At 43.9% G+C, this 20071-nt stretch overlaps 1 protein-coding gene across 4 annotated transcripts in view; it reads right to left on the bottom strand.

The window, feature by feature from the left end:
- Positions 1–20071, bottom strand: part of CTNND2 (catenin delta 2) — a 931760-nt gene that overhangs the window by 31420 nt on the left and 880269 nt on the right. For all 4 annotated transcript variants that reach the window (XM_042997513.1, XM_042997503.1, XM_042997520.1 and 1 more), the window contains 2 exons: positions 18390–18600; positions 13134–13218 (listed from right to left, as the gene is read on the bottom strand). In XM_042997513.1, the coding sequence (XP_042853447.1) occupies positions 13134–13218; positions 18390–18600 (296 nt within the window). The remainder of the gene's footprint in view (positions 1–13133; positions 13219–18389; positions 18601–20071) is intronic.

The raw sequence follows: 20071 nt of genomic DNA, 5'->3' as shown, positions 1-20071 counted from the left end.
AGGACAGGAAGTGATGAGGCAGAAGATGGAGGAGGATGGGCAGGAGAGGACATTTCTTGTTTTTAAGACAGAAGTACAGAGAGAATGTGTCCCCACAGAGGAGGAATGATGATTGGGAGAGGCGGAAGAAACAAGAGGAAAATCAACAGAGTAAGGTTCTCACTCAAAGAAGATGTAATAGGAAGCATGGATATTAAGTAAGAAAAACATATTTTGGAATAGGACTCAAGAAAGAGAAGCATAAAATAAAGCAAGCAAGAAATCACGGCTGAAGTGCCATGGTGTATTTGGAAAAGTTAATCCAATAGGTAGATATTTACTTCTGTATTTCCACTACGTACAACAGAGCTTGGGCTAGAGTAGGGACTCAATAAGCATGTGTTGGATGAATGAATGAAGTAACTAAGGATGGCCATTTGCTAATAGGAGTATGACGATGGCTCCAAGAGAATCACATGTCGTTAAACAAGAAGGGAGAGATGATGGGGGTGTTACAGTACAGACTGGTGCCGAGAAAAAAGCAATTGATGTGTATTTTATATTTTTGATGTTGTCTATTTCAGCTTCATCACAGGGGGCTGCTGACAGCCTGTCAGGGGCACCGTGCTACAACAGAGCAAGGAGCAACAACAGGAAATGTCTGAGGTGTATCCACACCCCATGACCTCCTCACTTCTTCCCTGGGGTGCAGCCAATATACCTTGCACTGCTCAAGTGACAAGAAGTGTCTGAAAAGTTACTGTCCTTCCTCATTCCCCACTGAACTGGTCTCTCTGCATGGACCAAGGATTCATGGACACGAGACAGTCTTCATAATTGAAGCCAACTGGAAATTATTGTAGGAGGATTTTCAATTTAATGAAAGCACTGGGGGATCTTCTGAAGAATGTGGTTTTTGTCAATACTGGCCACCAATACCAAAAGGCCATTGGTGTTAGCCCACCTCATGTGAACGTGGTGGGCGTAAGCATCTCAGTAGCCTTCTCTTTCATTTTCCCACTTTGCAATAGAAACTCTGTTTTTTGGTTAGCCTCGTTCTCAGCTCCCCTGCAGGGAGGTATGGCCATGTGACTAAGACCTGGGAATACTGAAGCTATGCCCTCCTCTTCTCTCTTCCTCTCCAGCTGCTTGGAATGTGGACACAGTGCCAGCCAATGGTGGAGAATGAACAGAGACAGTGAATACTGATAGAAGGAACCAGAAGCTCTGGTCTGGGAGGTGTGGTGTCAGACCAGGACTGTTACACTCTTATGCGAGACAAAAGACAAAACACGGTCTTCAGGGTTAGCATGTCTCAGGTGCAGAATCTACAAGATCAGGCTGAGAATTCACTAGAGGGCACAGAGCTTGCAAGTGGGGAGAGCTTCCTTGGAGATGGTTGATGGGCTGGGCATTCCCCACTTTCTCTCTCCTGAAGCCTGGGGAGCGAACTACCCATTCAGCATGACCGTGGACTCTCTGGAGGACGGGGTTTGCAGGGACTGGTGTCTTCAGCAGATACACAGACTCAGCGGCAAAGATGGACTGATCATGGAGCTCCAACAGCTTAGATCCCAGGCCTATCCACTGCCTGAGCCCCTTCCAAGACCTGTCCAGAAATGTATATTCGCAAAGCCTACGCTTCTTCTGAATCCAGACTTCCAAAACTACCTATGCTACAGAGGCAGAAAACCTGCACCCACCCTGACTTATGTGCAGTAGAGCAGGGGAATCCTGAGGCTGATGGAGAAATCAGAAGAGTTAGCTGGGGGAGGCTAGGCCCAGGCCAGGGTTCTCAGTTGCCAGGTGGTTCTTCTGAGCAAACCACATCACTGCTCCCATGAGAGAAGGACCAACGACAGGCTAAAACCTCACTGGCCAGGCTGGGCTATGCTCGCCTCTCTTCTTCCTTCCCTTCCAGAGCCTGGTGGGTGGATGGGGTCGGGACAGGGGAAGGAACAGCTTAGGTGAGGGAGAGATAGGAACGGGGAAGAAACTGATCACACTCTTTCTGCTCAAGCAATTAAGGCTCTCAGAGACATAAATAACATCATCCCAACTGCTGTCATCCACTAAAAAACAGCAGATAAGGTTCAGCTAATTGCTTAAAGTAAGAAACAAGAATGGTTGTAGACTCACATTAAACTTAGGGAATTTTCTTGTTCCTGATTCAATCCTTTTTCCCTGCCTTTGGTCTCTGGGGTATTTTTGTGGGTTTTGATTTAAAATGTTATGGGTAAAGCCTCGTGGAAGAGTGGAGGCACAGAGGAAACGTTCAGTTTGGGCGCCGCTCTGCAGGATTTCCCGACGTGGACATCCATCCCAGCAATAGCTATAACTTAGTCACTTCTTGTTTAGCAACTGCCATGTGCATCGATTTCCACTTTTGCACAATTGATTTTTGCTTCTCTTCCCATTTGTGCCTTTGTTTTTGGACAGATATCATATGATGAGTGTCTGAGAAGTGTCTCAGAGAGGTCAGGGGACCTCATGAAGAAAGACCTTATTTGTCGATATAAACGTCAACAAGCAAACACCCGGATTTATGGAGGAGACAGTATCATAGCTGAGTTTAACCTCCGCCTGTTTGTTTCTTACCCCAATTTGACATCAAGTGATTTAGAAAAGAAAGAACCTGAGGAGTTGCGATTATAAGTCTTGAGGATACTGGGCTTGGGTTGTTCTAGAAACTGGCCGAAGTCCTTATGTCCTTCCAATCATCTCTTGAAGAATTTTTCCAGCACATTAGAAAGATTAATAAATTCCTTGATAAAATGACAGCTCTACATTCAGTAGTTTAATTTATGTCTATAAAGGATTTACTGCTTTCCCATCAACATCTCAGATACTCGCAAAGCAAAAATCTACTAATTTTCAAAATGGCAACATGTGAAGGCCCTTCTTACCGTAAAGCTTAAAGATCAAAATTTTGAAATTTTGACACTGTTGTGTTTTTTTCTTGACAATATTTCAAAACCGCTTTCCAGTTCTCACTGGGATCCAGTACTGATTGTAAAATTCTGGGGCGCCTGGGTGGCTCAGTCGGTTAAGCGTCCGACTTCGGCTCAGGTCACGATCTCGCGGTCAGCGGGTTCGAGCCCCGCGTTGGGCTCTGGGCTGATGGCTCAGAGCCTGGAGCCTGTTTCCGATTCTGTGTTTCCCCTCTCTCTCTGCCCCTCCCCTGTTCATGCTCTGTCTCTCTCTGTCTGAAAAATAAATAAACGTTAAAAAAAAAATTAAAAAAAAAATAAATTTTTTTTTCATGTTTCTTTATTTTGAGAGAGAGAGAGAGAGAGAGAGAGAGAGTGTGAGGTGGGGAGGGGCAGAGAGAGAGGGAGACACAGAATCCAAAGCGGGCTCCGGGCTCTGAGCTGTCAGCGCAGAGCCTGATGTGGGGCTCGAACTCATGAACCGCGAGTTCAAGACCTGGCCGAAGTTGGACACTTAACCGACTGAGCCACCCACGTGCCCCTCCAGTACTGATTTTTTCAATGTCTAGCAGGTGAGGATGACGAGTCCATGACTCCCGTTTGTGGCAGAGGGACCATGGGCTCGTCTGTGCATTGTGGCCTCCCCAAAGCAGTGAAAAACCACACAAGGGCTGTGTCCACTCTCTCATCCTCTATGGTCTGGACATTGGAGGAAATCTGCAGGCATCCCTCACCCATCTATAATTACTTATTGATTTCTTGTTTTGTGAGTGCAGTGATGGCAAGAGCCAATGAAATGAACACGGCAGCAGTAAGAAAAGGGAGCCCCCGTGTGAGACGGGCCGTGAAGGGCATGACGCCAATCCTCCCTAAGCTCATTAGTCACTGGCTGAATGGTGCGCACAACCTGAGAGTCTATCTTCCCGACAATAAAAGGAAGGACATTTAAAGAGTCGTTTTATGTTCTGCTTCTCTCATCCCAACGGCAAGAATGAATACAATATCTCTATCCAAAGAAACACGACTTTACTCGGTTTCAAGCACAAACAATTTGGCATTCTGGGAGACACCAGCTCATTGTGAAAGATAACTGATGTTTCTGGGTGGGGGCCACGATAGGAGTACAGCTGCGAGAACACTGGGCAGTGAATATTAGTGGAAAGAATCAGTCTGGTTTCTAACCCAGATGATTGTCAACACGAGGGCGATTCTGACATCTGATCTGGCTTTGATTTGACTCCTGCATTTATGGACCAGGGATTTTAATTCACTCTTGGACAGGTTGAGTGGACGCTGTTCTCTCTGGAGCCCTTCGAATTTCTTAGAGCAAACTAATAAGGCTCGGTATCATAAGCTAAACACTGTGACCCCCTCCTTGACAATAGGGACTGTTCTCTCCCTTTCCACAGTCTGTTTTAAGAGCCCAGCGTGTTTTCTAAGCAGGAAGTCCAGGCAGAAGCAAAGCGATGCAAGAACAAAGGTACGTTTCCCTCATTCCTGATCCTTTTCTTTCTGCAACCGATACTCAGAGGCATTTTCGCTGTGGTGCCCTGAGCCTGCCTGCTCCATCTCGGGATATATCTGTGCCTCAGAAGACGGAGCGGGCCCACTGTGCCTGGAGGGCCATGATTTCTCATTGAGTGATCACCCGAGGAGGGTCCCCCTGGCATCACACGATGGCCTGGGGTGACTGCAGGTTGCCAGTGAAGCTTTTCTTGGGACCCTCTGGGGTCGTCTTTGTGGGGCACAGTGGCCTTACCAGCTGAGTGCCACTGAGACCCAGAGACCAGCACGTGGCCTGGAGGTACAGAGAGACAGAAATTACAAAGAGCTGCGGTGCTGAGCTGGAGATCTAGGAACGAGTCCCACGCAAGACAGATGCCGTGGCAGGTGGCAGGGAACCTCCTGGCCGGCAACCTGACCGAGGGGCCAACCGCAACGAAGGGGGGGGGGGGAACACCAGCCAGTGAAACCTTCAGGCTTGCTCCTTGGAATCCCTTATTAAGAGGTCATTTTGCCCTAACATGAGCGCGAGCATCGATGACCTCGTTTGCACTTTTACTGACTGAATACTAACGTAGAACCGTTTAACTATGATGGAAGAAAGATTTGGATCCAAAGCCTAAAAACAATGTGCTAAATCTGGTTCACATCTGAGTCCCAGCGATAAGCAAGCCTACATTTTCAGTGACTGCTGGGTACAGAACACTTTAAGGCAAAACAGGCCACGGACATTTTAAAACCCAATCCTGTTACTGAATTTGTGTTCAGGAATTTGTGCTCATGAAGACCAATAAAACAATGATCTGTACCGGCTAGGAAGGAGATAAATGCCAATTTTCCATGTCATTAAGCCGAGGGTTGCATACAGAGCCTTCAGACACTGGCAGCCAAGAGGGGAAATCTAGAAGTCTGGAGAACAGAGTAATCAAAGTAGTTCAAGTAAACTAAGAACCTCAAGTTTAAAAAAAGTGGAGCCATCTGCTTTATTTTTGCCCGAGGGATAGACTGGATGTATTCATTTTCTTCCTTCCGATTTTCTAGCACATAGTAGTGCAGCCTCTTTCAGGCAGTGTTTGCTCATTTTGCATGTAATTCAGGATTTTGCTCTTTAGGAGTTGGTATTTTTTTAATGTTTATTTATTTTTGAGAGAGAGAGAGAGAGAGAGAGAGAGAGAGAGAGAGAGAGAGAGATAGAGCATGAGCCGAGGAGGGGCAGGGAGAGAGAAGGAGACACGGAATCCGAAGCAAGCTCCAGGCTCTGAGCTGTCAGCACAGAGCCTGATGCGGGGCTCAAACCCATGAACCGTGAGATCATGACCTGAGCCGAAGTCGGACGCTTAATCAACTGAGCCACCCAGGCGCCCCAGGGGTTGATATTTTAATTGTACTAGAGTCAGAGGCAAGTTTCATTGCCATTTCTCTTAAGAAATGACTTGTGATATAAGTTCACAATGCAAATCCTCCCACAATTAATATTTGAACCAAGCAAGAAAATTGTTTTCTATAAAAGTACAAATAAATCTGGGGCACCTGGGTGGCTCAGTTGGTTAAACATCCAACTCTTGGTTTCAGCTCAGGTCATGATCTCATGGTTTGTGGGACTGAGCCCTGTGCTGGGCTCTGCACTGACAGTGTGGAGCCTGCTTGGGATTCTCCTCCTCCCTCTCCCTCTCCCCTTCCCCACTCGTGCTTTCTCTCTCTCTTTCTCTCTCTCAAAATAAACATTTTTTTTTAAAAGTACAAAAAATCTTTTTAGATATTAAATATTATGGCACCTTCTGCTGCAACCTTTTTAGCTGTAAGCTCAAACTATTCATAATGCTTAGAAGTTTGAATTAAAAAATTTTTATTCATTCAAATGGAAATACCTTCCAGTTATTTGAAATTATAAGGAATGGCCTTAATTCAGCCCTGGAGAAGAGGTCAGAAGGATGACTTTCAGGGTAGGTGATATAGAAAATGTAGGACAAATGAAGAAGATTAGGTGGGCAAGTGGGGTGGTGGGGCATGGACTGTGGAAGGGCTTTGGAGGGCGGGGAGACAAGGAGGGAAAGTGACCTGGGGACACAGGAGTTCAGTATAGCTGGTGGCTACATGTAGGCAGAAGGCCAGGGGTGAGCTGGGGAGCTAGGCTGAGGCTGCTCCTAAAAGGTCTCGACGCCTGAACTAAGATGTTTGGACTCCATCCCGAGGCAATGGGAGCCACTGGAAGGTATGGCTCCCAAGAGTCACTTAGTCAAAGTTGCTTTCTAGAAAGTCTTCCCTGCTCGCCCTTTGGAGAATGGCCTGGAGAGGAGGCAGCCCGAGGGTGGAGAACCCAGTTACAGGTCTGTGGCAATCATCCAGAAGAAAGAAGCCAGCTGTCTCACGGTCATGACCATAGGAAGAAGCAGACGGAAGCAGAAGCGTGGGGCTTTCTGGTGGGATGGATGCAGACACGTGAAGGAGACGAGAGAGCCAGCGATGGTTCCTGGGTATGGGCTTAGGTGAGGGAGGATGTAGGACGAGGAGTCAAACCCAGGAGGGTAGGTCAGTTTGAGATCCAGTTTTGTTTGAGGCATCTGAGTAGGTTATCTGGCAGGTGGCCAGATGTACAGACAGACAGACAGACTCGGAAGAGCCCTACATGTGGGCGGTAACTGAAGCCCAGGAAAGAGTCCAGACACCAGGAAGAGGCTGTGCATGAGATAAGAAAGATCTAGACACAGGGGTGCCTGGGTGGCTCAGCGCTTAAGTGTCCGACTTCGGCTCAGGCCATGATCTCGCTGTTCATGAGTTCAAGGCCCGCGTCAGGCTCTGTGCTGATGGCTCAGAGCCTGGAGCCGGCTTCGGATTCTGTGTCTCCCTCTCTCTCTGCCCCTCCCCTGCTCATGCTCTGTCTCCCTCTGTCTCTCAAAAATAAATAAACACTGAAAAAATTTGTTTCAAATAAATTAAAAAAAAGAAAGAAAGGTCTAGACACACACCCAGGGGACATCACATTCAAGCATGAACAAGAAGATGAGCCCAAGAATGATGAAGAAGCAGCAATCAGACAACTTGAGGTGACTTAGGGGACAGTGATGTCATAGGAGTCACCAGAAGAATATTTCTGTGAGTGATGCTGTTTTACGACATCATTTTCAGACTGGAAAACACACAGGATCACAGCAGGGCCCCTTGTCAGGGAAACGTGGCATGCTATTTACTAAGTCAGGGCTTGAGCTCATGTCTTCTTTTGCCGTCCTAGATTCCACCATCCTCTATGTAATGTTAGTCTTCAGTACATGTGACCTGCACACACACGGGTTGGCACTAAATAAAATAACAGCCTTCACTTCCCTTCTAAAACCATGGCAACTTACATTGTCATTAATGGCCTCCCTGTAAAGCCCCGTGTAACCTGGTTTACTTATACCCTTAGAGTGCAAGCTGGGGCACCAGAGAGGCATCTAGGGGCCAGGAGGAGAGAGGGTAGGGAAACCAAGGAGGAAGAGAGCTATGAAAATGTAGAAGCCAATAATGATCATGATGATGATGGTGATGGCCAAATGAAACCCTTGGATCCAAACATCCAGCTGCCTGTGAACAGAATGGCAGAGAGCATTTGTCAGCCAAATGGCATGAACAACGAACAATTTTAGAACTCCCATGGGCATATGACTTTCCAGTTTACAAAGCTCTTTGATGATTACTGTCCCATTGGGCACAATCAGCGATCCTACCAGGCATGTGTATCTGTGTTTACTGCACGGTTGAGAAAACCAAGGGGCGGGGTGGGACTGACAGAGAGATGCCCGCTGTCTCCATCAAAGGATGTGATGGGTCTTTTGACGCCAGACTGGAACACAAAGCAGAAGGCAAGTATCAAGGAGGCCCAGGCCTCCCAAACCTGTAGGGCCCTGAGGACATGTCCGGATGCCTAGAGAGAGCATTCCACCAGGTAGAATTGCCACAGACCATTTTAAGAGGTTATTCACTTCTCTGGAGACTCCGCATTAGTAATGGCTGGTGACGAGTTTCAGATAAAGGCTATGAGACAACACCAGCACACCTGTGAGCATTGACAGTGAGACCTGGTGAACTGAAGGTCTGTGCGCTGTCCGTCTGCAGGAAGGCACCACAGGGCTGCCCAAAGTCAATTCCTACCTAATAGGCAGGGAGGTCTCAAGGCACTTGCCATGTCACGCTGCTGGTGAGGGGCAAGCCGCTCCTTGGATCTCTGGCCATGTGATTCTAAGCCCTGTGCTCTTTGTACTTCACCAGGTAGAAGGATGAGCCTCCCCAGCACTCACTTGCTCTTGAACCTTATGGGCAGGTGAGTGCCAGCACCAGGGAAGCCCAGTCTCACTCTCTTTCTTCCATTTTAACTAAATTTGGAGGAATATTCTCATTTGGGGGTGCCCCCTTACAGAAAGGATCCTGACAAACTTGCACGCATGTAGAAAAAAGAGAGTCATGCAAAGGTCATGGAAATGCTGATATATTAGAACTGAGCATGTCTGGCCTGGGAAGGCATGATCTCGTGGAGATGGAATGACTAGCTTCAAAAACAGGAAGGCTATCGTAGAGAAGAAAAATTAGACTTTTCAGAATGGCACTGGAGGGCAGAAGTTGCTGATCAAGAGATTCTTACTTAATGCAAGTAAGAAGTTCTGAATAACCACAGCTACCCTAAAATGGAATAATATGCCTCATTAGACAGTGAATGCAATTGATATTAAATGTATTTGAACACAGGGAAATGACTACTGGAGCTTTTACTGCCTTTCTTCTTCTAGTAAAATAACCACCTTCCTCCCGCCATAAAGTTTAGCGAGGATCACGGCTGCTCGCTTTTCCCATCCTGCCTCGTAGCTGGGTGCGGCCATGCGACTGAGTTCTTGGTGCGGGGATGTGAGCAGGAGTTCAGCACTTTTTGTATCCTTGCTTACAAGGACCTCACTGGTCCTCACTTCCCCTCTCTCTCTTCCTGTGTGCTGGAATGAGAGACGGCCGAGCTAGGGAACTTTGCCTACAAAGGCAAGGACAACAAGGCAAAGTACAGCAACAAGATGGCTCCTGGAATCACCTGCTGGCCCTGGGCCACCTGCCTACGGTTCCATGAGTGGGAAGTAGATACCTGTTCAGGTGAGCTTCTGAACACTTTAAAGTCTTTTTGTTAGAACAGCATAGCCTGCATCCCAACCGGTATAACTAGGTCTGGGAGATGCCATACAGACCATTAAGGCATTATATAAGGGTCTGTAAACAATGATTTCTGTAATCGTATAACTCTATGTCTCCTCACCACCCCAATTTTGTCTCCTTTCTTCTAAAACCAGCTGTCCCGATGGTCCTTACCAGGGTCAAACATAAGCACCCCATTATGTCAGTGACCTCAATTTCCTAAAGTACCGAGGTTTGAAGAAGTCCAGAATCATTGACCTCCAGTTTGTCCTTCATGCCTATATCAAGGGTTCATTTTCTTTTCCAATACCAAACAGCCTCTGTGATGATACAGTGGATAAAGAAGTTTTAAAGTTCTGTTTGTGGTTATCCAAACTTAAGGACTGGTTAAAAAAAAAAAAAAAGAAAAGAAAAAAGATGGTGTATGAGGCATGTGATAAAATTCTTCTGCAATTGTTGATGTTCCTTTAGGGAAAAAAAGTCCAGGCCTCACTAAAGTTGAAGGTTCAGATAATACAAATATGTTTTGGCTCACAATGTGTCAGGGACCAAACATAATTTTGTATTGGTCAAGACACCCAGCCACAAGAATATTCTGATGTATTAAATGTGTCTCTCTATGTAAAATAAAGTCATTGAGCTAATGAAATGAGACCCTGGCCTCTGTGTCTGAGCCCTGGGAGGAAATTAGCCAGTGACAGATGGACCTTTAATTCTGTCTGATAGATATGCCATTTCCATTTCCGTTTCTCTCTTTCTACTCATGTTTTCCTCTTACGCATAATGCCTCTACGTCTTACCTCCTAATTTATGCAAACTCCATGAATTCTTCAAGATTTTGCTCTGTACTTTTCTTAGCCCTAGTTCATCCAGTAAATTTGTAGTACATATCTCTGAAACTATTGAAGTTACTAGTAATTATTCCATATTTCATTACATTTTTTTTTAATATTTACTTTTGAGAGACAGAGATAGAACATGAGCGGGGGAGGGGCAGAGAGAGAGGGAGACACAGAATCCGAAGCAGGCTCCAGGCTCTGAGCCATCAGCACAGAGCCCGATGTGGGGCTCGAACCCACAAACTGTGAGATCATGACCTGAGCCGAAGTCGGACGCTCAACCGACTGAGCCACCCAGGTGCCCCATTCCATATTTCATTTTTACCCACATTAGCTACTTCCCATGTCTTATTTTTTCTCTGAAACTCTTTTTCCTTTAAGCCTACGATAGATGTTTAATAAACAGATTTGAAGCGTGGAGAATTAAAAGATACGGATCAGACATTTTTTCAATGATATGCAAATTGTCAAGGAAGAACAAAAAGGAAATCTATTTCCCCACTGATTAAAAACAATTCACAAGCATGAATGAATCTGGTCGTCTCACCAAAGGAGTTTTCAAAAAGAAAAGCTTTTGTGAACGGTGAGCTTTGCTATGATGATATTGAGCATAAAGGTCCTCATTTCATTTCACAACCGCCTAATTTGGAAATTATTAAGAACGGCTCTTTCTCCACCTTTTTAAATCATGGGTCAACTGAAAACATCACCACGGGTCAACTGAAAACACTGGCATCCGTTTCCCCAGCTCATCCTCCTTGAATGTCCTCACACGAAACACATTTTGAATCATCTTTAGCTCTTGATTTTTAGCTCCATTAAATTCCTGTCAACACATTTTTCTCCTTCATGAAAATTAAAAGACAATTACACTTTCTGGACTGTACTACCGACACAGAAAGAAACTATGATGGCAAACTTATACTAGTATTCAACAAATAACTTGTAGAGTCTCTAAAAGCAGTTCCCCTTCGATGCACATAAGTAGGGGAAGGTGTATTTCAGCAAACAAATGTTCAGGATCCAAGGGAAAGTGGAGTTTATTTGAGGCAGTCATATTTCATCGAGCTTCCGGAGCCACCGATTCAGAACGACCAGCTCCCTTCTAATTGATAGCGTGTTCTTCATGCCAAGCTGCCTGTTCAGCTGAGGATCCTGCCCCGGGAGAGAATTCATTTGGCTCCTGGAGGAGTCCAGGAAGGAACGAAGTAGGGATTCTGGGATGTGAATTTCAAGCGAAACAAAATGTAACCCAAAACATTTGAGAGAAGGGCTTATGCTAACATGCCAAATATTTAGAAAAGAATATAATTAATCTACAACACTCCCCTAACACTGCGTTTTGCCATCTCGGTTTCAACTTAAACACACTTGCTCTTAGCAAATAGGAAAATCTTGAAAGAGAAATATATAGGCTAAACTTTGTAAACTCGAAGTGCAAAGTAATGAGAGCATAAGGGAGATAGAGAGAAAGACCTTGGGGTAAGTCTACACACAGGCTCCAACTTAGTAGAACCAGTTATTAAATATTTACTCTTTTCCCACTGGCTTAGAAAAATTTCCCTCTGGCAAGATAGGTCTTGCTCTCTGTGATGTGACCTCTTGCCGCAGCCCCACATTCCCAACCCAAGAATGGCAGGCTAGGGGATGAAGGCAGCAGTGACGTTGGCTCCTCCTTCTTCTCATGCCGGTGGCCAGAGGGTGTAAGGAGGTACTCTCAGCAGTTGTTGAGGAGGCCCAGGCCCCCCACCTCAGTCCTGTTTAAGCTTTCTGAATCCCTACGGAGATCAATGCCTACACTATTCTCCCTGCGGATTAACGATGGTCTCTTCCCCGGTCCATCCACTCAAATCTATCATGGGATCATCAATCCTTTAAGCTATCCACATTTGCTGGTCCAGGAACAACAGAAACAACTTCTGAGACACATTGTTAAAAAATTCTCCCCTTCTAACCCTAAAAGGAAAAGTTATACACCCTTTATTTACCATCACTTGGAAATGAGGTAGAGAGCAAAATTTCTTGATGTGACATTTTTCCCTTATGATTTTACACTTGAAACCATTTTGGGGATGAACACCCTTGCAACATGTATGATACAAACTCCCTCCTGCCTCCTGAGAGTGTGTAGGACAAATGCCTAGCCTCTGCCTCCTGATGTGCACCCATCATCAGGAACATCAGGCCTTTCCTGCTGGGCGGTAACTCAGGGACGGTTGGGTGAGGCACACAGGGCAGGCTGTAGGGTCTTCTCCTCGTTGCTCTTGGGCCGTGACACTTCTTGGCTTCCTGAATTGCTTTTTACATTTTTTTTTTCTGTCTTCTCTCCACCATTATTGTTGATGCCTGTTTTTTCTTTTTTCTTTCTTTCTTTTTTTTTTTTTTTTTTGGCAAAATCGCTCAGTTCATTAATTTTTAGTCTATTGTACAATATGGAAGCTCGGGAAAACAAAGTTACTTTCATTTCCGTGAGACAATCTAGGGTAAGACCCTATGCATATGGGTCTGTCTAATCCAGGAGGTTCTTGGATCTTAGTGTATATTCGGGGACACTTGCTGACCCTTCTCTCCTGCTTCCTCATTGACTGTCCTGCTTTTTAGTTGCGTTTCCGTCACTCGGACTGTTGGACAAGCACTTTCCATATGTATAATGTACGTGGTTGTGACCAGATATTTTGTCTTTGGGCTCAGGGTCTGTGTGAACCAGGGACCAAGAAGGTCAAGCAAATCTTACCTTTTTGTAGAGACTCCTCAGATCTCGGTACTGCCACATGCTGTTTAGGACCTGAGATGCGGCCTTGACCACTTTCGGAGAGTGTCTGATAGAGAGAAGACACGTAAGATGGTAAAAGTGGGGAAGCTGGGTTTGAGACTGACACTGACTCATCAGCGTTTACAGAAAAAAACCCACATCCGTATGGCTTCCCGGCTCTTTCCCTCCCACCCCTGGGAGTGCAAGGGATGGTCCACCAGTCTCCAGCCTTCCTCTCATCGGCACACCCATGAGGGCAAGAGATAGGAACACAGTCAGTTTGGCAAAGAATTTTCAAAGCGCAAAAGGAAGAGCAGAGCCTTGGGTCCGAATGCAAATTTAGTGTTTGACTATAAAGTGGAAAAGAAGGAAGAGAAACACACCGATCGGGAAGGGCCAGATTTGGGAGTTTTAATGGCAGTGTTGTGTAATATCTGTGTAGCAGCAAGAAGAAAAAAAAATATTTTCATTTTCTCAGCTGAAGCTTGAGAGCATGTATAGTGTTGGTTCCGCAGGCCTACGTGATTACGGGGAGCTGCTCTCCATTTGCCGATGGTACCACGCACGAGACACCGGCAGCGAAGGAAGATGTGTGTGCGTGCTCTCTCACATGTATATACAGGAAGGCATAAGTATCTAGAAGTAAAGCCCTGTGTACAATTAAAGTTCCATCCTGCGGACCATTTTTTTTTGAGTCATGGCTTTAAAATCGTTAGGAAACACACAACAGCTAAATATTTCGACTTTGGGTCGGTGCCAACCTGTGTCTCCAAACAGACACGAGGTCAATAAATCTGTGTTGCTTTAATGTGATCACATTCTTGGAAGTTATTTTGGCTGGTGGTGGCGGAAGCTATTAATTAATTACCTGTAGATTCTTTATTCTAATGGCCAATTCCATAAACAGTTGCACCCTCTAGTGGCTGTTAGTGCCACTGTGGCCTGTCTCAGGGGCTGGCGCATTTTTCCGTAAAGGGTCAGATAATAAATATACGCCACTCGGAGGGCCATATGGTCTCGATCACAGCTACTGAGCCCTGTGACTGTACCGCTAGAGGAGTCATAAATAATACATCAGCGAGTGGATGTGGCTGCGTTCCAATAAAATGTTATTTACAAAAGCAGGCAGTGCAAAAGCAGGTGGGATGTGGCCCCTGGCCTGTAGATTGCTGACCCCTGGTCTATGTGTATGGTGACTCCTGGAGTCGGGCAGGACATAACCATTCATGAGGACTCCAAGGTGAACCCACCTGAAGCTGACCAGTGGGGCAGTGGCCCAAAGATTCCCAGAAGAGAAAATCTGAGTTGGGACCAAAAATGCCTTTGAAATAAAATGGCTTTTGAAATAAATAGAAAGTGAGCAGATGGTTAGATGGGATGAGGTTGAGGTTGGCTAGGAGAGCCAGAGTAAGTGGAGGTTGTGAGGACATGCATTTTGTGATGGAATTATGGGATGTTAATACATGGTCAATTAAATGTCTGCTATTTTCCTGGGTCTTAAAGTTTGCGATTTAGACCAAGTAAGTTGAAGGTTCCTTCATCCACTTGCTTACTGGTGACAGTAACAGTCATGCTTACTATTTTTATCGCTGAGATGAAATACAATTTTGGCTGTGTTTGAAAACACTAGTTATATCATGCGTTTTCAAAAGAAAAAAAAGTAGAGTTCTCATAAATTCAATTTTTTTTCACTATGAAAGATGAAACGTATATATGTAACACACATATTTTCCTTTACTAAATGCATGGTTGCTAAATGATTTCAGAATTTTTGTTAGTATCATGTGCTACATTTAATATTAGGTTCCTTTGATTTAAAGACAGAGAATTTAGAGCTTTTCATGGATACAGGTACAGGTGTGTGTTAACCTTATATAATCAATGCAGATCAAAGGTTAAATGCTATGTGTTGCTGTATTTTATCATTGTTAGCTAGATATTTGTCGACGACAACAGTTAAGCAACTCTTGAGGAACATGCATTAATATTCAGATAGTGGTAAGCTGGTCGAGACATAGCATGCAAAAATTCTTCAGAAACAGTGTAATTTTTTTGTTTCTCCTTCTTGCTTGGGTACAAAATAGAAAAAGACTACAAATGTGTAATGAATAGCAGGTCTTAACCTTTCAATTAAAATGCCAACACATCACAGGGTCATAACATGCAAAGGTCAAAGACATATTGCTTTTTTTTTTTTATACTTTAATTTTGACCCATCACTAGACTGATACCATAGCAACTTCTACTTGAAAGACTATAACTATTGATTGAAGGACTGAACAATTGAGTGTTTCTAATGTGACAAGTGATTATAACCTAAGCTGCAATACACAGTTCCTTACTGACAAGTAACGGTTGAGACTGTTAATGGCTTTTCTGTCTCATGACAAAATGCAGTGACACAGTCAACCCTATTTCCTATATAATTGTTAAATTTAGAAAAAAAAACCCAAATGTACTTTTGAAAGAGATAGATGTGACAGGATGTCCATAATGGTGTTTAAAATGACGTGAAAAGAATAATTTAAGTTATCCAGACTTGAAAATAGTAAGTATAAGATTCCTATAAGAGTCATTGATGATTATACCACACCTGATCTTCACCAACATTGTCAAATGAGGGGTGACTGAGGATGTCCATTGGTGCAATTCATCGTGGGTGTTGAGCACAGCTACTCAAAGCCGCAGGACCCCAGAACCCCAGTGTTGGTGGTTGTATTAGCAAAAACAATAAGTTGTACAGTTCAAACAGACTATGACTGGCAACTCACCAGTCCGACTCATTAATGGCATGGCATATTTAAATTTCTGTATATTTAGAAATAAAACACATAAATACATAAAAATGGAGAGTCGTAGAGAGGCATGTTTTTCCACCTGTGCCTTATGCTATCTGGAATTTACAAATCAGGTTTGAATTAAACTGATTTCTGTTAATAATTTTTAAGGACATTTTAGGGAGGGCAGATCTGTACAAATTAACCAGAGCAAACTGCTCTCCCTCCATTTTTCAATGATTAATCCCCAATTTTAAAAACTCTCCTTTCAATAAAGAATTTCTATTTTGTTAAAACTTGTCGAAGGCCTTGGGAATCGCAGCGCCTAATGTCATAACAGAATCGAGTGATAAGTGGTGAGTTTAGTGTTAAGATTCAGAACAGTTCTTCTGGATTCCTTTTAAGGGCGGTGAAAAGCAGTAACCAAATTCAAGTGTAGGTGGGAGATGAGGCTATCTGCAGTTATAAAAACCTTGTTTTGATCCCCAAATTAGTCATTATATAAAAAAGAGGTAAATCACATGGAAGGACGGCTGAGATAAGCAGGAAAGTAGGGAAGATGCCTGACTCAACCCAGTTCAGTGCTGCTTATTCAACTCGTGTGTAGATCTCGACTATTAACTTTGGAAAAAAAGGGCAAGGGCTAATGAAATGAAACACATGACTTTCTTAAAAGAAATTTTCAGTCAACTCAAAGGACGGTTATGAGATCATCTATAGTGAAAGAAACTTCCCATTAACAATAATCAAGATTGGACAAGACCTATCAGGACCATTTTCTGGATTGGCATTGTGGATACACACTCTTTCATGGATGGTTTCCTGAAATGATTTTTAAGTTAGTTTCACCAAGTAGTTTTCTTTGACCATAGGACTGATAAAAACACCTCTTCTCTTTAAGGCCCATTTAGTGATGTATGCTACAGTAAGGATGTTCACACAATTGGAAGAAATTAACACACGCCAGACCACCCTCAAACTCTCTGTTCTTACATTTCAGAGAAAAAAAAATCTTTGAACATCTCATGAATATGCACAAATAGGTCAGAATGTTTTGTGGACTATGGTTTTATTGTGTGTGCGTGTGTGTGTGTGTGTGTGCGTGTGTGTGTGTGTGTGTTTGCTTAAAAAAGCACTGACATATTAAGCTCTTAATGTTCAAAACGGGTAAGCATTTCACTTAGAGATTCCAAAGTTCTACAGAAGCTCTATGAAGAAGAAAACCATGTGGTTTCGTGTTTATGTAGAATAGCAATCTATTTTAAGTACAACATAATAACATACAATTCAAGCCAACTATCTATATGACACCATTACTGCATGAGTCCAGTGGGGCTTCTCTACCTGATATAAAAAAGTATTTGAATCCTAAGTTGTTGATTGAACCTATTTGAAGGTCTTAACCAGAAACCAGAGACTTCTTTTATTATACAATGGTAATATCCTGAATCAAATGAAATAATGAGAGAGAATTTCCAAATAGTCTCAAAGTACATCCTTTACAGCCCTTAATAATGGAAGAAAAATTATTTAGCGTTTAGTTGTGAAGAAATGGGGGGAGGCAGGGAGTGGAAAGTCAAGAAGTAGACCTTGGGTAACAAAAGGTTTACCCTCTTCATCTCATTGATTACATCGAGGGATTTCTAGGAGGCAAAATTTAATTAAGGTTTGTGAATGTTTCTGTAACATTGACAGCTTGCTGATAGACTGACACCCTGGCTTCTGAAGATATGTTTTGGTTGCATGCAGCAAGATACCATTGATTCTTAAATCAAATGGGGGACATTTCCATTTCCTGGAAGTGCGGCTGGTCAGACACAGAGCCTTATCTTTCTTTATTCCACTAGTGTAGAAGTCCTTCCTTACCACCATCCCCTCTGCAAAATTTCTATTCATGCTTTAAGACTTGATTATCACGTCTTGGATACTAGGGCAGCCCCTTCCTCAGTTTTAGACTGGAAAGGACAGGCATAGTGACTTGTTAAATTAAACTATTTGCCTCAAACGCGTGGCTAGCATGGAAGGATGGCAGGTCAGCAATGAGTTCTTGGGCTCCCCACTGTGTGCTCCCTCACCCTCCTTGCATGGCTTGCTCTGTACAGCCGACGAGGGAAAGGGCACAAGGGTGTGGATCCATCATGAACACCCGGGCCTGCAACCACAAAGGAACAGCAACCACAAAACACTTTCACATACTCAGGTTACGCGGGTTGTCTTTTCTAGTGTATGCATGCTGGATTGTCAAATGTCTCTCTCCAGTATCACGGCAGTCACCAAGACTACCAGCTAAAATCAGCTTTCACCACGGGTGGGAAGCCTGGAAACCATTTGCTCCTTGCCTCCTCTTGAATATCCAATGACATTCAACAGTGTTACCCGTAACCAATGGATGCCGCGTACACTTAGAACCAATTCTACCAATACCCATTCCACAGTGATATGAAGTCACCGTCCGACTTACTTATCTCCTTTGCTTTTGGAGATGCCAACCAACTTCTCGATGCCGCCCGCATCCCGTAAGGCCTTGGCGTTCTCCATGTTCTTGGTGATCACTTCGTGCAGGGTGCAGCAGACGGCTGTCACCGTGTCATCTGACATGGCCTTGCTCGCTGTGTTGTTGCTGTTGTTCCCACCTGGAAGCCTGTGGACGAGGTCTCGCATGGCATATTTGCCTTTGGGAGAAAAAAGTCAAGGGAAGAATTGAAATGAGGCCAGAATGGAAGACGAGGGGAGAGGCGATGGTAGGAACAGGGGAGAAAAACCGAGAACACAAGAGGCCACGTTAATGCATTATTGTCTGTTTCTCATCACTGAAAATTCTCTGTTGGGTCACTGCTCTGTTGGGCATGGGCCACTGAACCCATACAGAGAACAGTTTTTCCCTCATGGTGAGTGCATGGACTTTCTGATGGATGTGGGATAGAATTTCTGGGCAAGTTAGTCCATGACTGTAAACCTAGGCTTTTTAAACCTGTACAGCAAGAACACTAACGGTACCTATCTCACAACACTGTTGCAAAGATTAAATGAGTAAAAGTGTGTAAAGTATGTAAAACACGAGGAGTACTGAGGATGTGGGACTCTGTAGGTGTGAGCTGTCAGTGGTTCTTGAAGTCAAGAAAACATATGGTATTCGAACATCACATCAAAAATACCTTGATGGGAACTACGTTGGGGCCTGAACTATTTAACAAGTCAGAGTCAAACCACAAACATATGGACAGCATGATCATATACGTAACTTCCGAGTTCTGGCCCTTATAAAACAAAGAGAAACACTCAAAGCAAGGGAGAGAGGCTTTACAAATGATGTATAACTAGGTGTCCTTGGAACTCTGGTAACCCAATGATCCACCTGTCTCTCTGATGGGATTTATTGTCTGGTTCTACCATATAACACTTACTAATTTGACACATTCCCCTTTGTGTGAAAAACAAAGAAAATAAAATCCAACTTTGCTTCCTTAATTTGCTTCATCATTATTAATCTTGCTGCTCTCAATGATAGAGGTACTTATAATGACATCTTTATGGAGTACTTTTAGTTTACAAAGCATTTTAGGCATTCCAATAACCCTGCAAGACATTAATTCATCCCACCTGCAGCTTCCAATTCTGTTCCATTAATTTACTTCTGGAACTAAGTAAATGAGTGCCTGTAGCAAAGTTGGCTGTTCTTAAATTTTTCAGATGGAATTGGCACGTGTCCAAATTAAAATCCCTTCCTTGTCTCCTATCCCCCAATTAGACATATTTAGCTAGCTCCTGAAAGCCATTTGAAATACTTTTCCTCCATACATGTCCCTAAAGGATAGCCTCTTCTGCTGTTTAATCCTCCAGTGCGAGGTGCCTGGGGTAAGGAAAGGGAACTCATGGGAGAAGGCAATGACATCTCCATTCCAGGCATTAATAAATAAAACATAGGCCCATGTCATTTTGGTATCTGCTCTTATCCTATGTTTAGGTGGCTTATTTTAGCCTGGGCCAAAAAAAAATGCTGATGTCTAAATTACTGAAATAGGAAAATGTCTTCGTTCACTTGATGGTAGCTGAGAAGTATCTGACAAAAATGGTTTGCCTGAAAACCCCCAAGCATAGCATATTTATTTTCTAAAGACAATATCTAAAATAGCTAGGAGAAGA

This window comes from Panthera tigris, chromosome A1, assembly GCF_018350195.1.
Source record: "Panthera tigris isolate Pti1 chromosome A1, P.tigris_Pti1_mat1.1, whole genome shotgun sequence".
NCBI lineage: Eukaryota > Metazoa > Chordata > Mammalia > Carnivora > Felidae > Panthera > Panthera tigris.
The sequence above is the reverse complement of the archived record's forward strand: the minus strand, read 5'-3'. Positions and strand labels throughout refer to the sequence as shown.